The sequence below is a fragment of the Caloenas nicobarica genome, chromosome 13, assembly GCF_036013445.1.
Source record: "Caloenas nicobarica isolate bCalNic1 chromosome 13, bCalNic1.hap1, whole genome shotgun sequence".
Taxonomy (NCBI): domain Eukaryota; kingdom Metazoa; phylum Chordata; class Aves; order Columbiformes; family Columbidae; genus Caloenas; species Caloenas nicobarica.
Genome location: NC_088257.1, coordinates 8415406 through 8439552, shown reverse-complemented (window position 1 = coordinate 8439552; position 24147 = coordinate 8415406). Strand labels below are relative to the sequence as shown.

Here is a 24147-nt window from a genome sequence, read left to right as displayed (position 1 = left end):
ATATCACACATTGCTTAATGAAAATCTCACAGCCTGATCTGTCCATTACCTATTTTTATTGCCTTTCTGTTCTTTTTTTTTTTCTTTTTTTTATATAATTGACCTGCTTCTTTATTACTTATTTTTAGCTGATCAGAAACTGAGCCGTGGGTAATTTAAAACATGCTGTCTGCTCTGCATTGATAACTTTCGTGGTCTTCTAAATGGCCCAGAAGTCAATGCTGTTCTGTGCTTTGAAATACAAGTCTTTCCATAGAGATATATTAGGACTTAAAAATCTTCCAGTCAAATTCTGTCCTGAATGCCACTGAGGATGTGCAAAATCCAGTGAAGTCAACGGCTTGCAGGACCATAAACCTGCTTCCAGTTTAGATCCTCACACTGTTGGTGAAGAAACACTGAATATTCACTGACGGAGCATGGATTAGGATCTGGACTGTGCTGTCCAGTGACCGCAAAGTTCGTGTGAATATAACCCCAGGTAAATCATAAACCCATCTCTGTTCTAAGGGAGCACTTTGTACATACAGACAAACCTGGATGACTTCAGCAGCTACTGAAATTCAGCTAATTTAATGCCAGTTCAGACGTTTTTGCTTCAGTCTTCATCTAAACCTCTCTGGGATGCACTGCTATTTTTGAAGTGCTCCAACTGCTATATCACTAATTCATCACCACCACAGCTTTCCCTCTCCTTCTCCACTGCCCCGTTCTCTTATTTAAAAGCAGTATCAACTTTGGGATCTGCTTTTTCATGGGAACAATTACAGAGCAGTGAGACAGCATTTAAAGCAATGCATCAATTTACCAAGCTTTAATTGTATGCAGCTTTTAAATTAGCCCTCTTAATTCAAAATTTAACACATTTGCACTTTTGCATAAAGTGCTGCCTCAATTTATCAAAACTAAACTGTTTATTATACTGTGAATTGCTTACTTCAGGGTAGTAATCAGTGGTAGGTATCAAATGCTGGATTAGAGCATCCAGAGATGCTGAGGTAAGGTTTCCATCCTGGAAGATCAGTCCTCCTTGTTCATCTTCTTTTGCAGTATGTAGATGAGGGCTGAAGCCACATGGGGTAAACATACTGGTAGAACTCAGCGTTTGGGGCATGCCTTCCTACAAGAGAGAAAAATCCGTGTCAGGGACAAAAATCCATCAGATTCACAGTCACATCTGTCTTCTGGTTGATTTGGAAAACACAAGCCACTAACGAGAGCTTCCTGTTCACAAAATTAATGTGATCCCTTCAATATAACCTCTTTTTGTTGTCATTGGCAGATCATGCCTGTGATGGGAAATATATGGGAAAATGGGACATTTTGATTTATGCTTTTGTGCCAGAAAGGGACAGGAGCTGCTTTGGGCTCCCACGCCAATCGAGTGCTCTGTGGTGATTCTCTTTTTGCTACCAGCCCTGGTCAGTCCCATGTAGGACAGGCAAGATACGTGGGACTTGAATTCTGCAGGCTCTTGAGCAGAACGGAGCTGTTCATTTGAACCTCTGTCCCCCTGAGAACGAAGCAGGAGAATTTTGGGTGAGAGAGGGAGAGAGAAGGGGTGCCACCGGAGGCTTGCTCAGGATGGACCTTGAGAAATGCTCTGTGGCTCCCACAGGACAGGAGAGGTGTCACAGCGAGCGAGGGGGTAGAAGCAGGAGCAGTAGTCAACTGGAGGAGGATGGAAAAATGGAGTTGGAGGGAACAGAGAACGTGGGAGCTGAAGAAGAGACTAAAGAGCAAGGAAAAGAGAAATGAGGAAGAGGGAGAAGGCAGACACCTCCACTATTTTTGGAGCCTGAAGTTAGTCAGTCCTGGATCTATACTTAGGCACTAAATAAATGTTTCAAAAAGATCCTGAGTACTCATCGACTTTACTAGAGAAGCAGAGTCTTCAGCACCTTTGAAAGGAGGCCAGGCAAACTCTGAGCGTGTAGCCTAGTTTCAAGCTCCCTGTATTTCCGTTCTCCGGGCTCAGCATTGCATTCTAGGCTCCTCCTCAATTTTGTGGCTTACAATTAGCTTTTAATATTTCTTCTGTTAAGCAAAGTTGTTTTGTTCCTGAGTTGGTCCAGGGGGATGACAGATTTTGCCCTAAGAACTTTAAAGCATCTCTGGCTGCCTCTGAAACTCCCCCTAGAAGCTGCTCTGCTCCCAACAAGAGGCAGCATTATAGAATGTGGACTGGGAAAAGGACAGTGCATGCTCACTCCCACATCAGCAAATGCATCATCCAGAGCAGAGGATCCCTCTGTGACCTGACAATTTGCTTCTAAACTTGATTTTACTCGGTGCGAGGGAGGATGAGAAAGAGATGAAGGAAGGAGAGAGTCCCAGAGCCAACCTCTTCTCCCTTGAGCAGCTACAGAACATGCCCCAGGACTCCAGCTCTCCCTCCTGAGCACAACCTCTGCCTGCTAGAAGAGCAAGATCTGCGCCCCGCAGGCTGCTGAGCTGGCACCAACCTCCCACGCAGGGCCACACGCTGACACTGCCCGATGCTGCCATGGCTCAGCCGGCAGGCGCTCACTCACAGGCAGTCGGCAGACAGGCCTTAGTGTTTTAATCTATTTCTCTGCCCTTTTCTGTATCCTGTTCCGTCCGTCTCTTTGCTATCCCATACAACTTCAAAAGCTGCTCCATGGATTTGGCTTAAAAATTGGAGTTTTTGTTTCTTCCTCACATCTATCGGTAGATGTGCTGTGACCCAGATAGTCAGCTCAGCTTTCATTACACATACGGTGTGTTGTATTACTCCTGCAAAAGCAGCTCTCTGCCTGGCACAACCCATCTACTCCCCCAAGCTCAGGCTGTCACAACTTGCCAACTCAGAGCAACCTTGGACCGCCGAGGATGAGAAGGGTGTGAAGCCCTGGGAGAGGCTGGGAGCTGGGTCCCAGCACCGTGGGAGATCAGGCTTTACGAGCAAAACTTGGGTGACTTCATCCTTCAAAGGAGGAACTGTTCCCCAGGAGCCAGCGGTTCGGTTATTGCATCTTATCTCCTCCTGGGAGGCTCACATGGGCTGGGAGTGCAGGCTGCCTCCGGGATTTGCAATCAAACAAAAAGGAACCAAAATGTCAAACGCAACAAATTCCTGTCTTGGCTGAAAAATGAAAGTGTAGGATTATAGCTTAGTTTAAAGAGCAGAATATCTGAATGTCATCCCAGTCAGAATAGAAGTTGAAGTACCTAGTTTTAATGAATGTGCAGATGTGCCTGTTAATAAGGCTCTAAGAGCAAGTAATTGCTGCTTTTTGTACACAGCTCAGACTTCCTGTAGTAAATGGGAAACATTGCCAAATCCTATTTGTTACTTCTAACATGCTCTATGTTATGTCTTGTTTCTATGGTAATAATCCCAAGAAGGATTGCATGTCCATATAGATCAAGAAATAGATCTCATGGACGTATAGCTATCTAGATGAGGAAAATAAAAAGCTAAAACAGCTGTGAACTTGCAGGACACATCCTGGCTTCGGTGTAAAACAAAATTCAAAGTAATAATTTATTCAGTGCAATCCCTCACTGTCAACGCCATTTTTATTATCAAATAGAAACATATCTAAACAGGATATTGCCTGAACTTTTGCATCTCATCACACGAGAAATCTTGCTGAAATACACCGTAATGCTTCTTGAGGAAAAGTTACCATTTTTCAAAAAAACTGAATAAAAACAGCTGTGCAACTGTCACTGAGACAGCTGTCTTGGGTATTGTTAAGAAATTAAATTTGACCTTATATTATGAAGTTCCTGGTCTAATCTTGAGATTTTGGGCAAGGCTTCTGTCACATCTGAGCTGGTGCCTGGTTGACACCTTACTTGGCACTGAAGATGACCTGAAGGTTTTAACTTCATGCCATTTTGCTCACTGTTGACTGATACTGTTATGTTCACAGCAGGATGAAGGCTAACTGTACAGAGACTAAAACCTCTTGCACTACTAAGCTTGATAATGACTAACATCAGTATTTGGCAGACAGGAATTTAGGACAGGAACTTCTCTGCTCACAACACCTCATCTCCTTTTCTGTTCATGCAGTTTACAAACTACTTTTTTCAAAAGCACTAAATAGAAACAAGGTCTTGCTTTGAAACAGCCCAAATACCTGATTGCTTGCAGTAAGCAGAAGACAAGGTTAGGCTGTCAATCACTCACAGAATACAGAAGCAAAAAGGGAAGCACTGAGAAGAAAACAAACAAGCAAACCACCTTGAGATTTATCTTCTTGTACTCATGGTGGTTTGGATGATGAAAAAGGCAAGTGGTGTAGACAGAACCAGACCCTTCTCCGAAGAGCACGGTGACAAGACGACAGGCGACACCTCAGGCTGCAGGATGGAAATTTCAGTTGAGCATAAGAGAAAATCCTCCCCTGAGCACCACATGAAATTGGAAGTGTGGCCTGGAAAGGGTGTTTAATCTCCATCCTGGGAGATTTTCAAAACTCCACTAGACAAGGCCCTGGGCAAACTTTGAAGTTAGCCCTGCTTCAAGTGGGAGCTTGGACTAACAACCATGAGAGGTCCTCTCTCATTAACTTTTCTATGATTCTAATACAAGCCTTTCTTAAACTGGTGCAAGCACTTCCCAATTTCTGGGCTTTTTAATATAAACTATAGCATGTAAAAATCTTGTCCAGATCATTAGATATTTGTAAAGAAGTCCATGTTGGGTGTAAAAACTTTTTCTACTTCTCCTGGAAACAATGACCTGCACGTGGTAAAAATGGCCCAGAACTTCACTTGAAGACCACTTGGACTCAACCTGAAGCAAATGAGATTAAAACATGAAAATTCAGCAGGTGCTTCTCTGAACTGTAGTCCAATTCAACACATCATGTTTTGCTCTCACTTCAGAAGGAAATCAGATGCCAATTTCAACCAAAATTTTCAGGATGACAGAGAGATTTCAACAGCATCTGAGTTCCTCCATGTGCCATAAAGCTGAGCAGCTGGGTAGAGGAAAAAGACCCAAATTATTGCCCTTCTGGGCAGAGAGCAACAGTGTGAGCTGACCTGTCACTGGACTCAGGAGGACTTGTATGGAGGTGAGAGACCTTACAAATACTCTAGCAGAAGGAACAATAGCATTTTGCATTTATTTCACCAAAATGTTAAGGTGACTGGCAGTGGCACAGCTCAGTTAGCGATCCCAGCTCTGTGCAGGTGGTGCTGAGCCAGAAGGCACCAGAAAGGTCCCTCCCCAAGTGTGGGGACACTTTACAGCAAGGGGTCCTGGTGACCCTCTGTCCTTAGGAATGCGGAGGACAACAGTGTCACATCAGATCATAGTGGGCTCCTCAATGTTCTCCCAGATCGTGGGGCTGTGTGTTCAGCCGAGGATTCTCTGACTGGGAAATGCAACAGCTCAAGCAACAGCTTGTTCAGCTGTGGCTTTTTTGGATGATAAAGTCAGGTTTGCTGGAAGTGAGCGCATTGCCACTTCAGGGGAAATGCATTTCTGGGATGTTATGGTAATAACTGGAACAGGGAATTTTCTGTATTTCTACTGCTACTCTTTTTTGCTGTTGTTCTGTTTCATCATTCATCATTCTTAGCTTTTATTGGCTATTACAAAGTGCCTTTTCTTTACATCCTTTTAATATATTTCATACTTTCATAAGATTGGAAAAGAAATTAAAAAATAATGGCAATATACTGCTTTTTAATCTTTCTCCACTGGCCAGGACTGCTAAGTATTCCAATGCAGTGATGGAAACAGACAATCCATAGAGACTCCTCACTACACATTACGCTGCTTACACAAAAATATTTAAATATTTGATTCACTGAGCCAAAGCATGAGACCAGACGATCACCCATGCTTGGGAGAAAAGCCACCCACAAACTCTGCGAGTGCCTTAAAACCTCTGGAAGGACAGTGCCCAAACTTGGAGAGCTGAGCTGGGCACGGCTTAAAGAAAGGACTGCCTAGCCATGCACATAACATGGGCCCTCCAGTCTACAGCAAGAGAGGTTCTATGTGCTAGAGGATGGTTAAGAGGCTGCCAGCTCTGCTGTTCTGGGCCAGCCAGGAGGGCAAATAGCCCAGCAGCGTCCCCCAACTCCACCACCCACTGTTACAAACATCCCTGTGGCAAGTACAGTTAATGCTTATGTGGACACGAAATGTTCAGGAAATATTTAATGTGTTTTTCAGCAGCTTTGATGTGATAAGTGTTTTATCCTTTTATCAAAAAACTTAATCACACTGTTTACTTTTGATCTTCATTTCATCTCTGCCTTCCATCTGTTCTGCCTCTCTCAAGGGGAAACAAGAGCTGGTACCATGTGACGAATGGAGCGGGGCTGCAGACTTATCTTCCCACCCACTTAACTTTCAGATTAACAAAATAAATAAAACCCTTCCTACTTCAGGGATGAACGGCACAAGCTTTTGACAATCACCCACCAGAATTACAGGAGCTAGAGAGGATGGTAAGGGAAGGCGTGGAGGTTGAGGTGTCCATCTGTGCCATGAAGCAGTTTCACTCACTATCCTGCTCATGACAGGGGGCTCCTCCTTGCAAGAATTCGGGACGTGCAAGTCAGCGCTCAGTGAGCAGGGGATAAATCAAGGGTGTGGGAGACTCAAGGTCAAGTACAATCTGGCAAGGCACAGACTTCAACAAATATACCTAATTTAGAGTCAGTTGGACTGGTTCTTACTCCCATCTGGGAACAGAAGTGGGAGACATCTCCCATCCCACCTCAGCCTTGCAAATGTCTTTATTGATCCAACTTTCACCCGGACTGGACAGTTCAAGGAAGTGAAGATGGTTCACACTAAAACATTTTGGAAAAAACATCCTGGAAAATTCTTGACCAGCTTTAGTAACAAAACTTATCCAACCATCACTAATCTCTCTATGTGACATTGGAAGAGCTTTGCTGAGGGATTTGCTCTGCTCTGAAAACATGAGGAGCTAAGGGATGGAACAGCAAGAAAAGAGAAAGAATCACAAGCAACCAGCATCTTCCCTACGTGGATGCTGACCCAAATGAACGGACTGCACAGGCCTGCAGCTCAAAGCATACATACAGATCTCTTCTTCACTATTTAGCTGCAACACCACCAAAACCAAGGCCCTGTTTGTCCTAATTGACATACAGGTGAATCCTGCCCCAAACAAAAGTCACTAATGTGATGGACAAACAGTAAGATAGGAAACTGAAGCCAAAGGTGATCCACTTAACGCCACAGGTGGGATAAGAACCAACTCCTGGTCTTATTTTTTGGGCTTTGGGGTCCAAGCTGTAACCAGAGTTACCATCAAGGTAGCTTGGAAAAGACTTTGACTCCTATACTGAGACTCAAGTAGGTAATGACTGAAGGAGCAGAAACAACTGCACTGTGGAGCAGAAACAACTGCACTGTGGAGCAGGCTGGACAGCGAAGGCGAGTTTCAAACCCTCTCCGTTGACAACTTCACAGACAGCCTGAACACACGAAGTAGAGCCAGAAGGATTTAGCTGTATGTAGATGCATTATTTGGCATGAAGACATTTTCATCAATGATCCTTCTCATCTCTGCCACACGCTCCCTGCAGGTCAGGATACGGCATGAGTCCTCCTGCTCTTCGCCATAAAACTCTTGCTTTCTGCCCCATCCCTGGGGAACAAACCCCGTTCCGTGCTCCTGGCCAGGACACCACAAAACACAGTCGGGGTTCATCTGCCTCGGTACTGGCCGACCACAGTCACACAATCCCTAAATACTGGTGGGCTCAGCAGAAACCTCAGTAACAGATACTCATTTTTCTTTACATTGCTTTCAGTAATTTTCCAGCTATTCATTTTTGCAGACAAAAAAAAATTCAGAACATAATTGTACTGACTTAAAATTCCAATTTTTCTCTATTTTGTAGGGAGGAAGGCAGAGGCAAGAGAAGATAAAGTATTCCAACGTTTCAGAAAACAAAAGGAAACCCACTGCAAAGTAATTGCTTCTACTTCTCAAGGCCATGGTTATAAATGTTTTTTCAGCAAGAGTACCTGGCATTAGCAAACTCATAATGTATTTTATGCTGATGTAATTAGGAAACTGGTAGCAGGTGTAACTTTCTTTTCACCTTTTCAACAGGCCATAAAACATTCAATTTACAGCCCATGAAGTTGTAAGACTGCAGAAAACTCAACTTGTCAATCCCAATACTGTTGGAAATGGTTAAATGAGCAATACAATGAAGCCACGCAACTTAGAAACACAAAAGAATCACAGGGGAAAAGAACCGTGGGATGGGAAAGGTGCAGAAAGACACTTAACTGGAATATTCTTCAGTTCAGTGATTGCATCTCAATGTGGGCCGGATCCGTCCCTGTTCCTACCCTTTCCTTGTATCGGCTGAGGCACTTTACTGAGATTCACGTGAATGAGACTGCAAGAGCAGCAAATGAATTTAAGGGTTTGGGGTATCTAATCAGAATTAGATACTGCTGCCTGTTGCCCTTCCCGGGAGGAGAGGCCGGACACGGGGAAACCTCAGCACGAGGTGAGGAAGGGGGCGGCTGGGGGGGTTCCAAGCAGGGAGAACAGGCTACGAGAGCAACTGAGCAGCAGCAGCCACCAGGTACTGGGGAAGCACTAAAGCACCAACCCTCTTCATCCAGTTTTTCTAGGAAATACCCAAACCGAAGTGACCTCTGCAGCTACAAACTCACACACTATGCAATTCTTGGTTGGCTTCCAACCTCCTGGTGAAAAAAACTCCACATTCTAATCTAAAAGAGTGATTCCAAAGATTCAGACCAAAAACTAGGCCCAGCACCTCCAAACCTGCATTGACATTGTCCCAGGATGCACGGAGAAGCCCTCAGGTCTCCATCCTCTCCCTGCCAGCACTCAGGCAAGTCCCACATCGAAGACTGATGTTCACGGCGGGCACGAAAAGGAACCTGCTTCTTGCACTGCAGCAAACCTGCAAACCAGAGTGACCTGGCACGAGCAGCACCTGCAGCACAGCTTCATTCCCCTAAAGACATTGCAAAGTGACAGGGAAAAAGATTCGACTAAAACCCCACAGAAATTACTACGCGCTGCATCCCACATATTTACTCTGGGCTAGAACAAGGGCTTTTATTTTCTGAGATATGCACATCGCTGCATTCAAAGCCAGCCCACGGGAGAGGCATGCGTACGTCTACCAGCTGAATTTTTTCCATCGTGTCAGTGACAATGATCACAGCTTCTCTTGTACTAGAGGTTTATGAGAAATACCTTGCAGTCAAAATACTATGCTGAAAAAAAAACCTACGCCAACCAATTACCTCAAAATCTGACGGACACGCCTCAGAAAGAGGCCCAATTTATAGGTAAGGAGGCATTAAATCAATTACCAGCACAGTGCAAGCAAGAACAAGGTCACCTTGCTGAAGGAATATTTCTGTTTATGCTCATGTCAGAGTATTTGTTCGATAGAGAAAAATGAAAACCTGATTATCATGAATTTGGTAGACTGGTCTGAAGTAGAATGTAAATCAGAAATGAGAAGATTTATGGCCAATTAAATTGAACTCCAATCAAAAACTCATTCAAGCAACAGTTCCCTGGGGGCTTCAATTTGTTAGTGCCACATTTTTTTAATAACTTTCTTTTTCATGTAACATCAGCAATAATAAAAGCTTTTCAATAACAAGCAGAGCCATGAACATGTTATTTATCTTAAAATGCCATCATTGCCTGGAATCAGAAAGCATTGAAAGGACACACTGTAATCACTCAGGAACAACCCCCCATAGAACTGCAACGGGGTGTAAAGCTTTTTTTTTTTCCCCCCTCGGTCTCAGGACAATTTCCCTTTTCATTAATCTGGTTCAAGTCTGAAGTATTTCTCCTGAGTAAGAGCAAACTGGCATTGACTCTGGTCTCTGATGTCTCAAACGCTTTCCCAATATTGCATGTTCACGCCAAACACAGGGCCAGTGGCATATCTGTGCCTCATCATTATCAGATTTTTAGTAATATTAGAAGAATGCCTACCAATATATTCCAGATGCCCTTGACAGTATTCAAATGTATGCTAAAGGCAGCAGTCTAGATTTCTCTCACTTTAGGCTAGGAAATCTATTTTCTGCTCTAACGTGCCTCTCTCCCTTTATCCTTCCCCCTTCCTCCCGAATTCCTGGTAAAACCCGTAGATGGTATAAAAACTACCCTGGTATACAGGAATTTTCTTCTTTTTGTAACAAAAAATTATCCTTTTTCTTTCCTTAAGAAAAAGGATCAATAGAATGTAAATGGAACAATGAAAATGAAAGTGCTTCGAGTGGCAATGAATTGCTGTACCCATTGTTAAACACAGAATTGCAAAATTTGCCCCGACTGAAGTCAGAGCTCAACCAGGCATGGACAGAGAGGGAAATCCCGGAAGAAAACCATGCAGGCAGTGTTCCCAGAAACCACTGACATCAACAGGAGCCTTTTGGCTCAGCTCAGTCGTCGCTGACGGGCCACCACTGTGACTGCCTGGAAAACAGTCAACACTTGGATTTTCTCGCTTAGGCAGTGGTAAGGAGAGAAAGTTATTTAAGGATAACTAACGGTTGTCAATCCAAATGGATGTGCGGTTTTGTAGGGCAGTTGGGGCTGCAGCATCAAACTCACACTTATAAACTAGAAAGGTGCTGTGGGAATTTTATTTAATACCTAAATACACGGGCACGACATCGCGACTGCCTTCAGGCTGCAGCAGCTGCCTCCTCTCCAGGAACAGCTTCTTCTAGGCCAAACCTGGAGGAATCCGAGCGGCTTAAAAGCAGCATAGAGTCTGGTCCCTGTGACACCGACAGCTTTGCATGAGCAAGGACGCCTCTCCCCATCTACGTGAATGCTGTCTCCACTGCATGCTGTCAGAATTACAATAGAAAGGCTGTAAATAAAACAAAAACGCAGACCTCAGTCCTCCTCTCATGACATCTTGGTGAGAACAAGTCCTGACAGGAATAAAAAACCTCCCATACTAAGGAAAGCAATTCTGCTATTTATGCAGAAGGAAGAAGGAAAGCTGTATATCAAACAAATAATTACAAGAGCAGCTTTATCAGTCCCTGCTGATTACTCTCAGCTCGGTTTGATGATTCTGCCATCGCTCCGCAGGTTGTTCAGAGAGGTGCGTGTCACAACATTTCACTTGCAGTTCTTTCATTTATTAGCACCTACTGCTACCTGTCTCTTAGTCAAAAATCTCGGCATAGATTTAGAAATTGGCCTCCTGGAGTCTGTCAGGGAGGTTTAAAAGCCTATAAATCATATTTTTATATATATATACACACACATCCTCAGACAGACTCCACATGTGAATATGAATGCAAAATGATGTATTTTGCACATTACATATATATATATATATGCAGTTATATAGAAGCACAGGTATTTTTATATAAGTGCCCTCCCCCCTCCAATAGGTAAATACAGCAGTTCAAGTAACTTGCTTATCACTGCTCCAGTTTGGGTGGGACGATGTTTCATTTGACTTTTTTTTCTTCCCAAAATTCACTAAAATATTAAATGGAAGAGGTTCTCATCTTTACCTCAGAAAACATCAGTGCCTTCTGAAGAGCAACATAAGCTCTGACACCAATGTCAATTTGTCACCTCTGTTAATTACACTGTACTTGAGCAATGCTCAGTTACCAGATTAGCACAAATGCCTCTTAGATTTTTGCTCTTAATTGCAGACTTCCCTGAGATTTATGTCCCACTGCAAGGCATCCTTTGCTGTAAGCACCTCTGTACTTCGGTGTGCACTGCAAACAACCAAGCACCTGATTTATGGGGCTCACATTCTCTGTCCTCAATGTGCCTTCAAGAACTGTGCACAGGATCACGGACAGCAGAACTGAGAGCTCAGAGCTAAGCCCATCAGTAATGGATCCAGCCACGCAGGCTCCCTAGCTATCTCCTCCCAAATATCCCCTCAGGCCCAGGTTGAAGAGGTGCTGATGATGACACTTGAACATAGGATTTTGCACCAGGGAAGACAGAGCACAGGGGCTACACCAGCACAGCCAGCATCAAGCTCCAGTCTCAGCTATTGATTTGGCTTATTTCATCCTGGCATCCCCAAAGTGCTCCAGACTGACAAGCAGGCTCTTGTGCTCTATGGATGGCATATGGACACGTGTCCCTAAAAGAAATGAGCTCGTGAGTTTCTGGATTTCCCCTTCTGGAGCACCATCTGCCCCTGCTCCCAGTCCCACCACCCGCTGCCGCGGTGGGACCTGAGGCAGCCGGGTACTTGCCAGCCCCGCGCTTCTCACACGCCATGAGAAAAGCATCAACGTCATCTGTAGCTGTCCCCAAATTAAAACACATTCATGCTGGAATACGCTCTGCCTACTCAAATTCAACCTTTGTTTGGGCAGGCAAGGAGTCTTCTGCTGACAGATTTTCTCTGGCTGCATTAAGTATTAAGAAAAAAAAAAAAAAAAAGGAAGAGACTCTGCTGACATTTAGGATAACACAGCAAGTCTATAGCTGGAAAATAAATCCCTCAACTTCAGAAAGAGGAAATTCCAGCTGCAGCCCAAGCACAACCACAGGTGAGGGTGCTGGGCCCAGCAGGTGCTTCCAGGGGTCCCACACCCCAGGGAATCACCATGTGCAGCCCCAACAACCCTCTTCCCCAGCAGGCAAAGGACAGGGGGAGTCACCACCGAGCTGACTAATTGCTCAGTAGCTGAAATTAACTCTGCAAGACATTTCTGTGATCACTGCTAAAAGTCTGTCATTAAAAGGGACTGCAGAAATTAGTTCTTTGCTTCCTATCAAAGCACCAGCTATGTGGTGCTTTGGCTCTGAGATCAGCAGTCTGCTCTCGGAGAAACATGGGAAATGCCTGCGCCAAGCTGCCTGCGGTCCATCCTGCTCATCCTCCTGCCTCTCACACTGGCCACCATCGGATGCATCGTAGGAAGGGGCCAGGACTGCTGTGGAAGGCAGAAATGCAAAAGTTTGCTCACTACAGCAGCCTCTTTCTGCTCTCTAGTAGTCAGGGACTAGTTCATACCCTGAAGCACAAGATTTAATATCCACCCAAAAGCTCCTATTGTTAGTTGTTCTCAGTGCCTGTATAAAATTATGAACTTCAGGAACCAGCAAGCAGAAGCCTTCCTATAGCTATAGTAGGGAGCTCAGTGAAATAGGCATGTGTTTGAGACTTTAATATTAGGGGATGATTTTTTTCTTGGCATCATTCCACTGATTTTTGTGGTATAAAAAACAGGGGTGAATATGGTCCAAGATATACACAAAATGAGCTAAATTCTGAGCTGCACTTGCTGACCTCATAACTCTTCAGCAGTTGAAATGCAAGTTACAAAGCCAATTTCCATAAAGGACATGTTCAGTTAACAGTGGGAGACTGTGCTGACTTGAGCTGTGTGAGCACACTACTGAGATATTTCCCACATAATCTACATTCATTCCATACTTTTTGGAAGCGCTCCTCAAAAGATGGTGTCAAGGGTGCAAATCCTATAGATCAGAAAGATATGTGACCCATCAGAAAGCACAGAGACTTTTTAAACTCCTTATTCTGGTGCCTGGAGAAGCCACAAACACCACACATAGTTTTTTTTTTCTTTCCCCAAGCTCCAAGGCTGCAGGGTAGCAGCTTGCTTAGTGTATAGGTGGCCCAGATGGGGACATACACACTCCCGTCCATAGCGCTTGAAAAAGGACATATATAGCTTCAGTGGCACAGTGGAAATGCCAACTTTTGTCTATGGATAGCGTCCAGCATAAAAACACCCTATATTTGTTCATTCATTTTGCATATTGCTTGAGCAACAGGGAGGTTTTTCAAGCAGCCACTACCATTGTTACAAAATTGTACTATTTTAATAATCTAACAAACTACCTGATAGAAAATTTGAATGCACACCAGAGTTGTTACCCTGTGGCTAAATGTCTCACCCTTATTTAATCTTTCAAGACTCTGGACTGGCACAGAGACGTACACAACAAGACTTCAAACTCTGTAGGGGACTTTCTGATAAAATTATGCATGTACAGATATGCAAATATGTAGGATTTGCAAAAGGAAGAGGCTAATGTCACCTGTAATGTCTCGAGCCTGTAGATTTACACATGCAATTGAAGAAAACCCCTGACGATCCGCTCCCCATGTGAACTGGATGAATCACATGCTCAGATTAGATCTGGCATCACCACAAAATTGGGACCACATTCTAACCATCTTATTTCTGTTTAGTGGCCACAAACTCAACAAGCCCTTGAAATCAGTGTGACTACTGAAAAGTATGGCTCTGCTTCATGTGGCTAAGGGAAGTCACCTCTGCTCCCCATATACAACTGATTGCTCACGAAAATATTTACAGCAACAAAGTTAGACAACACATTTAAATAATTCAGTCTCTAGTTTTTTCAAATTTTCTGAGTGTGCTAATACCCAAACCAGAAATGTGCAACTTGTCTTGAAATGTTTATTGAGCTAAATAATAATTTCGGTTTGAGTAATTCTAAAGGAGCTGAGCCAGCAGCCTGTTTCAAACAAAGAATATTGCCAGGAATGAGCAAACATGGGTTTATACTCATTTCAAGGCAATAACTAGAAGAAACATACAGCCCATTGTCAACTGGATAAGAACAAGTAGAAATGTGCAATAGGAGAGAGAGGCTTCAAAGGTTATCTTAGTACTACTTAGAATTTAAATAATAATATAGGGATTAGCGGTCAGGACATCAGCAGTGTGTTCAAAACTTGCATGGCTGGATTCCCAGTGCAAAACACTCAGCATGGACCCAGTTTTTGGGAACAGGACTCAGGTTGTACTCACACAAACAGTAACTGTCGCAGGAGTTTGCAGAAGGATGGACACAGGACAGATGAAAATTTCATTGCTAAATGCTTTGCTGGGGTGTCCCCAGTTGCAGCTACGATGGACACACTGTACAAGAATCTGATTAAGAAACAATCTGAACTCCATAAAGGGAAAACCGTGGAAGTGAGGAACATAATGAAGCATGCAGCATTCCGTGCAACCAAGACACAGGTTTTAATGTCGGTTCGTAAACAATGCTAATTAGACTAGAAAATCCCAGAATGGCAGAGACTCACCCAAGCCTTTGTCAAAGTTTTCAGCAGTGCAGCTGAGGAGTTGAAACGCCATGTAGTAATACAACCAGCGATGCCCCTTCTCCTGGTTGCACTATGACGCTACACTTTAGATGTAGCATATAGTTATTCTTTTCTTTGGGATGGCACTTTAAAATCCAGGATGCTTTCCTTGCATTTCAAATTTTCAAATCCCCATTTCAGCAGCGCTTGTTGTACTTTTAGATGGTACTGAAATGTCACAGTCGGTATTTCCTTGGTGACACACAAAACTACCAAGATAATCTATTTAGGAGGGAACAGGAAGGTAACCAGCTGGAAACCCACGATGAAGGAAAAACTACTTGTTACCTCCCTGAGGGAGACAGAGGAGAGTAAAAGTTAATGGAAGGATAATCAGGAACTCTTCAGGGATATCAGTTTATAGGCCAGGAGCATATATAACTGAGACTTGTTTGCATATCAAGAGACTACAGGAGAAGGTGTGACAGCTAAATGCAGCTTATGAAAATATGGCTATCTGTAAAGCAAATAGCTTCTTCGCATGTGAAAACACAATCCTAATGCTCAACTTGGCAAGCGAAGGCTCAATAACATCAATATGTCTGTTTTGGGCAGCCTGAACAGTGAAATCACTTCTTATGACATTTACAGTGTTTTCAGCAGACATGTCCGAGACTCAGAGAAACAAGCTGTTTTTAAAGGGATTTCAAGGACTCCTGCTTAATATGTCCACAAAAATGAAATACTCAAGCTTTAAAACAACATGGTCGAATTGGGTGCTTTTTAATGGCCAATGAAGAAAAACAACCTCAGAGGTTTCTCAAAGACACCACACTGTGCTACAAGAACAGGACAAGATGTAATTCAGCTTTACACAGGGCTCTGGGTATTTAAGTTCTTCAAAGAGCTTTAACAGATTAAACCCCAGTGAAGCCGCATAGTCCGAGAGCACACCAGTAATGGCCATTTACCAACTCTGCAAACACCAACAGTAGCGCATGTCCACAGCCACGTCACCCCACCTGGACACCTCCCTGTGTCCCAGCGGGGCCCAGAGTCCCTGTTAATACTGGCACGGGAGCCCTTTTGGGAATTCTGAGGAGTTTGCCCATATCTGAATTCCTCTCATATTATAATAAGCATTTTGTTCAAGTATTATGTTCTAAATAGAGATAATTGTGAAGATCCACCCCGTCCATACCAATACTCCCATTCACTTCCATTCTGCACATTTAATAATCCCCACAGCTGGTCCCTGCAAGTGCCACCACACTTTGGCCAGACCTGTGCCCCGACCCTCCTGCCAAGGCCAGCACAAAACTCTCTTTCCCCGCCTGCTCTGGACTGGTTGGCAATATCACCAAAGCCTATTAAACACTATGAAAAAGAAGGACTACTAAAAGCCTTTAATTGGGCTAAGCAATCAAACACAGGACTTTATTATTAGAATGTATTTTGTCGAAAAAGAGGATACTGGCCAAGACTATCTCATTCTGTTTTGTGATAATTTCAGTGAAATCTTTCATGTTAGCCAAATCCAGAAATGTATTGGAAATTAAGTTATTTAGCCTATTATGTCTGTTTTACCATACTAATGACCAATATTCTTCTTTATTGCCCAGGGCATTTTTAAGTGTGTGCCTGTCATTCATAAATATATAATTGCTTTCTTGTTTATAATATTTATTAACATAGTGAGTATTTAGATGGCTACTACATAATTACCTGGGGAGAAAAAAGTTCCATCTTCTATGTGGTACAATGCACCAAGATTTTCCAGGACTGTAGTCAGTTTTACCAGCCAAATCATTTCTCAGCGGGAACTCAATTCTGAAATCCCCAAATTCTCCACTTTTAAAGCGTCCCTTTTCATGTTACATTGGCTGTTCATTCTGCTCCACTGCCACATTGCACACCATGGGAAGCTGGAGTCAAGAGGTTATTCTGGAGCTCAAATCATCATTATTCAATGCCCATTTCTACAAAAGCCTCCAAGAGGTTCCAATTTCCAAACAACCCTCCCACGAGGAAAGGTTCTGGTCCAGCACCATGTCTCCATCCTCTCTAGAACCCTGAGATTTTTTTTCTCTCTCACATCTGCAAATCTTTGATAACTTTCACCTTCTCTAGGCAGTTCAATGACACTTTTGATTTGCAAGTGAGTTCAGGCAGGAATTCCACTGGATTGAGTAGTTTCGCTATCTGTGCGCATTTCGCTATCACATCAGTACTGGCTTTCTTCCAACCAGGAGGCTTAGAAGAATCCTGAAGAGGTCTTTATACTCAGACCAAGCCTTCTGCTGAGCAGTGGGCACTATCTGTAAAGCAAGTCTACAAAAATGACATCATTATGTGGCAAACGTGTTCTTCCTATGGTAAATGTGTTTGGCACACACAGTAAAAACCAAGCTTTTTCAAACTGTCAGCATCTTGAGCTCAGTGTTGCAGCTAAATACCACGTTGTGTTCTTTCTACTTCATGTCTTGCACATCAGCAACAATAAGAACTCGGCAATCAAACCTGAGCTGGCATTTTTTGTGATGACTCACACAGCTGATTAAAATACAATTGCTCTCCCAGATCTGGGCTGGCTCAAAACGGCAGCAAATGTATCAAAGAGGTGTCTCTTAATTCCCCACCCTTTGTTCAGAAAATTAAACATACGCAGAGACAGATGCAGTAATGGAGTGTGCGTTTTACTCTCGTTTGTAACCAGTCCAACTCTTAACTAATGGGGCTTAACATAGTTGTACATTATGATTTCAGATGGGTGTCTTTACTCACACTGAATTATACACTCCATGAGTAGCAGTAACAGAAACACGCGCTCCCCAACTGAAGCACTAAGAAACACGGCTGGAGTGAGACTCTGTAAGTTAAAATGACATCTAGTAGCATAACAGCCACATAACCTTGAGATAGAGGCTCTTAACCTGTACCAGGCTTATTTCTAATGCTGTGTTTGTCACAGGTGACACCAAGTTACGTGCTCCCCAGACAGCAGTGACACACGACAGAGAAACCTTCAGTCTCTCTGAAGGCAAAAATATTTGTCCTTGTCACCCCACAAAAGACGGCAACCCCAGCCCAGCGTGTGTTGTAATCACACCAGCACAGCGAACCCAGGAGGAGGAAAATTAAAGCAGCGAAGAGGTAGTGCTTACCTTTTGAATCCATTTATCTCAGGGCATGCCTGTAGCCCTCCTCGGTGAGGCACCGCTGCTGCGTGCTGGCAACAGCTCCAAAGCAGTCAACAAATATCGACCTCTAAAACGCCAGCCAGGCTTTTCTGTATGAACCTTGGATGTGACTCAGCGTGGGAATACATCTTCAAAAGCAAGAGTTTCAGACAGCATTCTCTTACAAAAATCCTCCCAAACAGTTCACTTCAAATCGCTCTTCCTTCTTCCTTTTGATTCCTTTTTTAATTGCACAGGAATGAGGTTTTTTTGGGCTACTGTTTTTAAAAGTCTAGGCCGAGGAGAAGTTTTGCCAAGTCCTAGCAAAACACAATGTAATTTTAAAATTACAGTCTGAGAACTGCTGCTTTGAGAGAACGATCATCTTCTAAAGGACTGGGCAGGCTGTCTCAAATCGCTGCTTCACATGAGCTAGAGAAGGGGCCGCAAGAATGCGTAGTGGTCACTGCTCTAACTCTGTGCAGGCCACGGACCTTCAAAGGCATCTGAACGTCACTGTGTTGCTAATGAAAATCCCAGGGAATTGCTCTGCACCATCCTTGCTCAGCCTGAATTTGGCTGATGTGCTGAAACATCAGGATGGTACCAAGGCAAGTCTGTTCATGCCTTGTTACAACTCCAGATTGACACCACACAGCTCCATCAAATAACAATAAATCATGTCTCACAGATATGATTAAATTCATTTGTGTTTTTTAAGTCTGAGCTGGGCTAAGCGCTAGAGAATACTATACAGAGACCAGGCACACAAGGAACAGCAGCAGTTCATCTGATGCTCTGGACAACAATCCAGATTCAAGTTGGAGGTGGGACTGAAAGTAGTGATAGATGATTTCTGGCTCTCCCCAGTGACGAGAGAATCATCTATTTTCATTCCTCCAGACCCTTGCGCAGCTTTCAGACTTGTCAACAATAAAGCACTGCCTGGCAGGAGCAAAGTAGTCCAGGATAACTCTGAGACATAGCTCTTCCAAATAAATTGGAGTGATGGGCAACGGCCCCTCCACTATCAATCCCACTCAGCACCTCCTGGCCAACAACACAAAGAGACACACATGGAGGATTTAAGAAGCTGCCAAAGGGCAGAGAAGACACCGCACCGCCTGCCCTTCGCTCTATCCAGCCATAGTGCAGGTACCGAGATGATGCACTGCATGGGAAGGATGACAAAGGGCCAGGATGCAGCCAGCTGAAACTGAACCCAGACTTCAGAGATGTGATGCTACTCAACAAAGAAAAGTAGTTTGGAGGAGGTTCCAGCCACAATGCTGTCTTTCACCCCAAAACAAGCCTGTGCCCTGCAGTCATCCCTCCAGGTCCAGGCTGAGGGACAGCCTGTGACGTGATCACCACATTGCTGACAGCCTCACTGGCAGGCGATGAACAGCTCTTTGTTGCTGGATGCGAACCCACATCCTTCAGCTGATTTCTCAGAGGCCATCAGACTTTGAACCTGCGTTTCACCACGTCCCTACAGTCCAGGCCAGCGCAAACCATCCACAGTGTCACCTCCCAAGGTGCAGGGCCCCTGAGAGCCATCACCAGCAGCACAACCTGCAGCCACCTGCACCACAGCTGCTGCCTCCGAACAAGTAGGGTGAGGGTGAAAGCAAGAAAAATATGAATTGTCTGGTGGGCATTTGATCATGGCACAAGCTGATTTATCCAGGACAGAATTCATCCCTGAATTTGCCCCAGGGGAGAAGGGCAAATTCAGTTTTAAGAATTTACAGACTTGAAAAAAAAAAAACTCAAAGAGCTTGAGAGGCTGCAGCCCAAAGCAGGCACATGTCCCTGTCTTCCAGCTTTAGCAATCTACAGAGCTCTGCTTGCCACTGGCTGTATCCTAGAGCATTAAGACTGTACAAGATTTACGTTTAGAGCATATTAGCAACACTCTTTAATGATGAAGGAGGCATTTTAGCAAACAGTAAATTCTGCAGCAGCTCTGTTTGACAGAGTTATCAATAATCCTATTAATGACAAGGTACAATTTACAGCAAACTGGCAGCGGAGATACACGACTTATGTGAAACAAAAAGATAATACAATATTATTCCATTGACTGTGCTTTCCCTTAATTGCCTTGTTATGTACGCTCAGGGCACACAATCTATCATGGATGAAGTTGTTTGTTCATAAAGCGACACACAAGAGGTTTTTAATCCAAGATCCCTCTAGCTGCATTTCAGGATTTATTTTAAAGTTGTCTTTAATTTTTCTATTTTATGTAAGTTTATCCTAATATTAGCAAGTGCTTCTCTGAAAATAAACTGCTGTGCTCAATTGTGCTACTTGTACTGGATTATGTGACTGCTTACTAAGGCTTTACTTGGTAAGATTGCACAGAGGCACGATTTGCAAAACAGGCTGCAGATCTCATGTCACTCTTCCTCATCCCCAGGTTGGCAGAAGGGCTGCTGGCCCTCAGGACAGAATCAAACTAATATTCATTTGTGTGTGTCCAAGGGACCTGTGCTCAACATGCCACGTTCAGTGCACGTATTGTAAGAGGCATCAAGAACACCCTTTGCACAATTGTGAAGCAACTCTACCAAACCGAATGCTGTAATTTTAACATAATGAACTTTACCACTAAAAATATATCTATCCTATTAACGCATGAAAAAACACACTGGAAACTCAAAATTGTAGAAAGAGACATTTGAGGCTTTAAATTGTTTAGAGGATTTGTTTTCTTTTCAACATTAACTCATCTTCAGGTGTGTGTGTGGGAGGGCAGACAGATGGTTACTCAGCTGAGGAACTTGAGGCTGTTCTGTCTGCAATAATTGTAACAACCAGCAGCCTGGAAAGAAGATGGCCTTCAGAGCAGGACAAAGTCCAAATACAGGAGAAGAGGCTGTGGAAACATCATTTCGGGGAAGTGCTCAGATCTAGCTTTTGTGTGGTTTTGCTTCAGCTTGGATTCCCAAGACTCTCACAGATGGATTTGGTCATTACACCATGAAGAGCTAAAAAGCCCAAGGTGCACATTTTTATACCATATATAGTGCTAAGAATGTAAGCTATGCTGGGAATTAAGATGATGATGAATGAATTTACTTTATTTGTAGTTTTAATTATCGGGTAAATTCCATTTACCACCTACAATGTGAATGTGTTTTATTACAATAATATGCCTCTGGCATGAAGCCAGGACAGAGCTTCCAAGAAAGGGGGAGGGAGGATTAAATTATGCTGGCTGATGTTGAAAGCACTTGACATTTCTCCATTTCATTTTCTAGGTGCAACATCATAAATAAGCTCAATAAACTGTTGCTTACAGCCCCGGCCAATTTGAAACTCTATCTGATAGATTTATTTCAAGTATACCCTGTCCTCCAAAGCTGCTGGGAAACAACAACTTATCACTGCCAACCTGTTATTGCTTGTTTGCAGAGCTGCTGAAAGTGCCTGGAAGCTGATGGTTGCCTGCACTCACTGCTGAAGACCCAGCAGATAAGCTGAGTGACATTTAGCTGTCCTACGTCGCTTGCACTGCCAAAAATGGAGACCACAAAAATGCTGAAAGAGATTTGGATTTTTTCAATTCACATTCCACAGTTTAGGAAAACTAGATAATTATTCCTGGCTTAGGATAATAACATTGGCCAATCTTTTTCTATAGCTCCACTCTCATAGCAAACAAGTTGACTTGCACCAGGAGGATTCAAAGTTTCTCAGAACTCTCTCTTACAAAGGCCATCAGTTTGGCACTGTCTGCCTCTGGCAAATACAGAGCAAAAATCAGTTGAGAGTGTTCCTCCAGGTGGATGCTTGTTAAAATACACACGTGGCTGGCATCCTCCATGCAGATGACTGATGTTAAGAGGACTGCGACTTGGACTTTCCAGTTTGTGGAGAGCCTTACCTTGAAACAAATTGCGAATGACGCAGTCACGGTCTCATCTGTTAGTTCAGATACACACTGAAATTAGTGAAACCAATTCAATCCTGGGATCTGACGCCTTAGTGACAAGGAGTGCAATTGCTTTGTACAGCTGATGCAAGCTGGGAGCTCACACCACAAGAAGCATTTGCAATGCACACTTATCTTTGGGTTCTCCGACTCAAAGCTATTTCACACTCATGCTGCTACACTGCTCTGGCTGATATTTCAGCTTGCCAAGTCAAACCCTCCCCTGTTCATCCCTTGACAAGCCTGTTTGTCACCCACCACCCTCTGCACGCCCAGAGTCCTACAGCAGCATCTCCCTCTCACGCATTCAATGCAGCAGTTTGGCCTCTGATCCCAGCTGGAGCTGCTGGGCACAGGAAACAGTCCAAGAGATTTCCACATTATCGTGGCTCTCCATGAATGACTTCAAAGCAGCACACAGATCCTATCTTCAGGAGATTAGCTGGAAGTGCACTGCTTGCGTGGGCAAACTTGTTCCAGTCTTTTATCCTGTAAAACTTGCAGGATCTCCATACAGCAGAGAGAACTCAAGCCCACATTTGCCAAAGCCTCCTACACTGGGTCTGCAGGATGGTCATTTCCAGCTCCCAGAGCTATAGAGAGGACGGAACAACACTTCTCCTATAGGACAGAGAGCTGTTTATTCCAAGGTACACAGCAACCACCATTGTTTTGGTTAATAAGTATTCAAATCTTGTCCTGTTTTGAGTTTCAGAATTACTTTTACTAGTTAGTTTACACAACATACATAATTACATTTCCATGAATACAAACTCCACTTCCTGTCATGCCTTTACATTCAAGTAAACAGCTCAGCATGCGTAAATGCACATGTCTGAAGGACAGCAAGTCCCTGCGAGCTTTGGGTGCATCCTTACAGGGAGGAGCTTTGCCCACAAAGTGGAAAACAGGAGCTGCACCTGCCATGGACAGTAAACAACACTATTTTGAAAAAGTACATTTGGGTTTGTGTGTGCAGCTGTGAAGCCTGGGGAAAGCTCCATATGCTGTTAGATTTCTCCTCAATGCTGTCACACAGAGGTTACCTGGGCTCTGCACAAGCTGCTGTGGATGGGGCTGGGACAGTCCCTGCTCTCAGCTCCATACAAACACAAGTGCTCTTCCACAAGCCAGGTATCCAGCAGCATTGCAGCTGCAGCATCTGCCAGGTACACTAATGCTTTCAGATGCACTTGTGGATTTTTACAAGTGCCTCCATGTTTGATACGCTCTCCAGATTCCCAAATATCCTACCAGGACAGCACTTGGAGAAGCAGCCACAGAGAAAAGGCACATTGTCCATATATTTCAGCCACTGCAGAAGTTATCATAGAAATCTCGGTGAAGGAAACTTAAGGGGAGCTTCACCTCCACGTCCTGCTCATGCCAGCTGGAAAAGGAAAGATAGGGCAGAGAGAAGCACTGGCAGGCTCCAGGCTGGGATGCCGCGTGCCTCCCCAGCTCCAAGAGCCAAACTCCCTTTGCTCCTCCAGCCCGTGCACACTCAGGGCACCTGGCAAGGGCTGCCTGGGGTTGTTTGTTTCCTCACATAAACTGAAATGTGAATGAACCTCAAAGTTACAGGGTGGCAAAAACAAAGGTGGTGCAAGTTTCCCTCTCCTGGATGAAATCTTGGGTTGGGCCAACTAGTGCTGCATTATGCACAACTCAAAACTGCTCCGGCTTTGCATTTGCATTCTGGAGCAGAGCTTTATCCTCCCGCCTCAGAGACCAGCCCCTGCTTTACATAAAGCTTTAATGAAATACTCTGCCTCAAGCACCGATGCCTACGAACAAGAGGCAGAGTTGAAGGAAAACATGGTTTTACCTCCAAAAAAATGAGCGGTTCTACAGATAGCACATGGAAATTACACTTGCTACACCTCTCTGGGATCCCTGGAGCACCACTAAAAAGAAGGTAGAACATCAAGAAAAGTG

General features: G+C 43.9%; 1 protein-coding gene across 1 annotated transcript in view; it reads right to left on the bottom strand.

The window, feature by feature from the left end:
• RASGEF1C (RasGEF domain family member 1C) overlaps positions 1-24147 on the bottom strand; it is a 70592-nt gene that overhangs the window by 25641 nt on the left and 20804 nt on the right. Inside the window, exon 2 of the mRNA XM_065643912.1 lies at positions 938-1120. Coding sequence (XP_065499984.1) covers positions 938-1114 — 177 coding nt within the window. The 5' untranslated portion in view covers positions 1115-1120. The remainder of the gene's footprint in view (positions 1-937; positions 1121-24147) is intronic.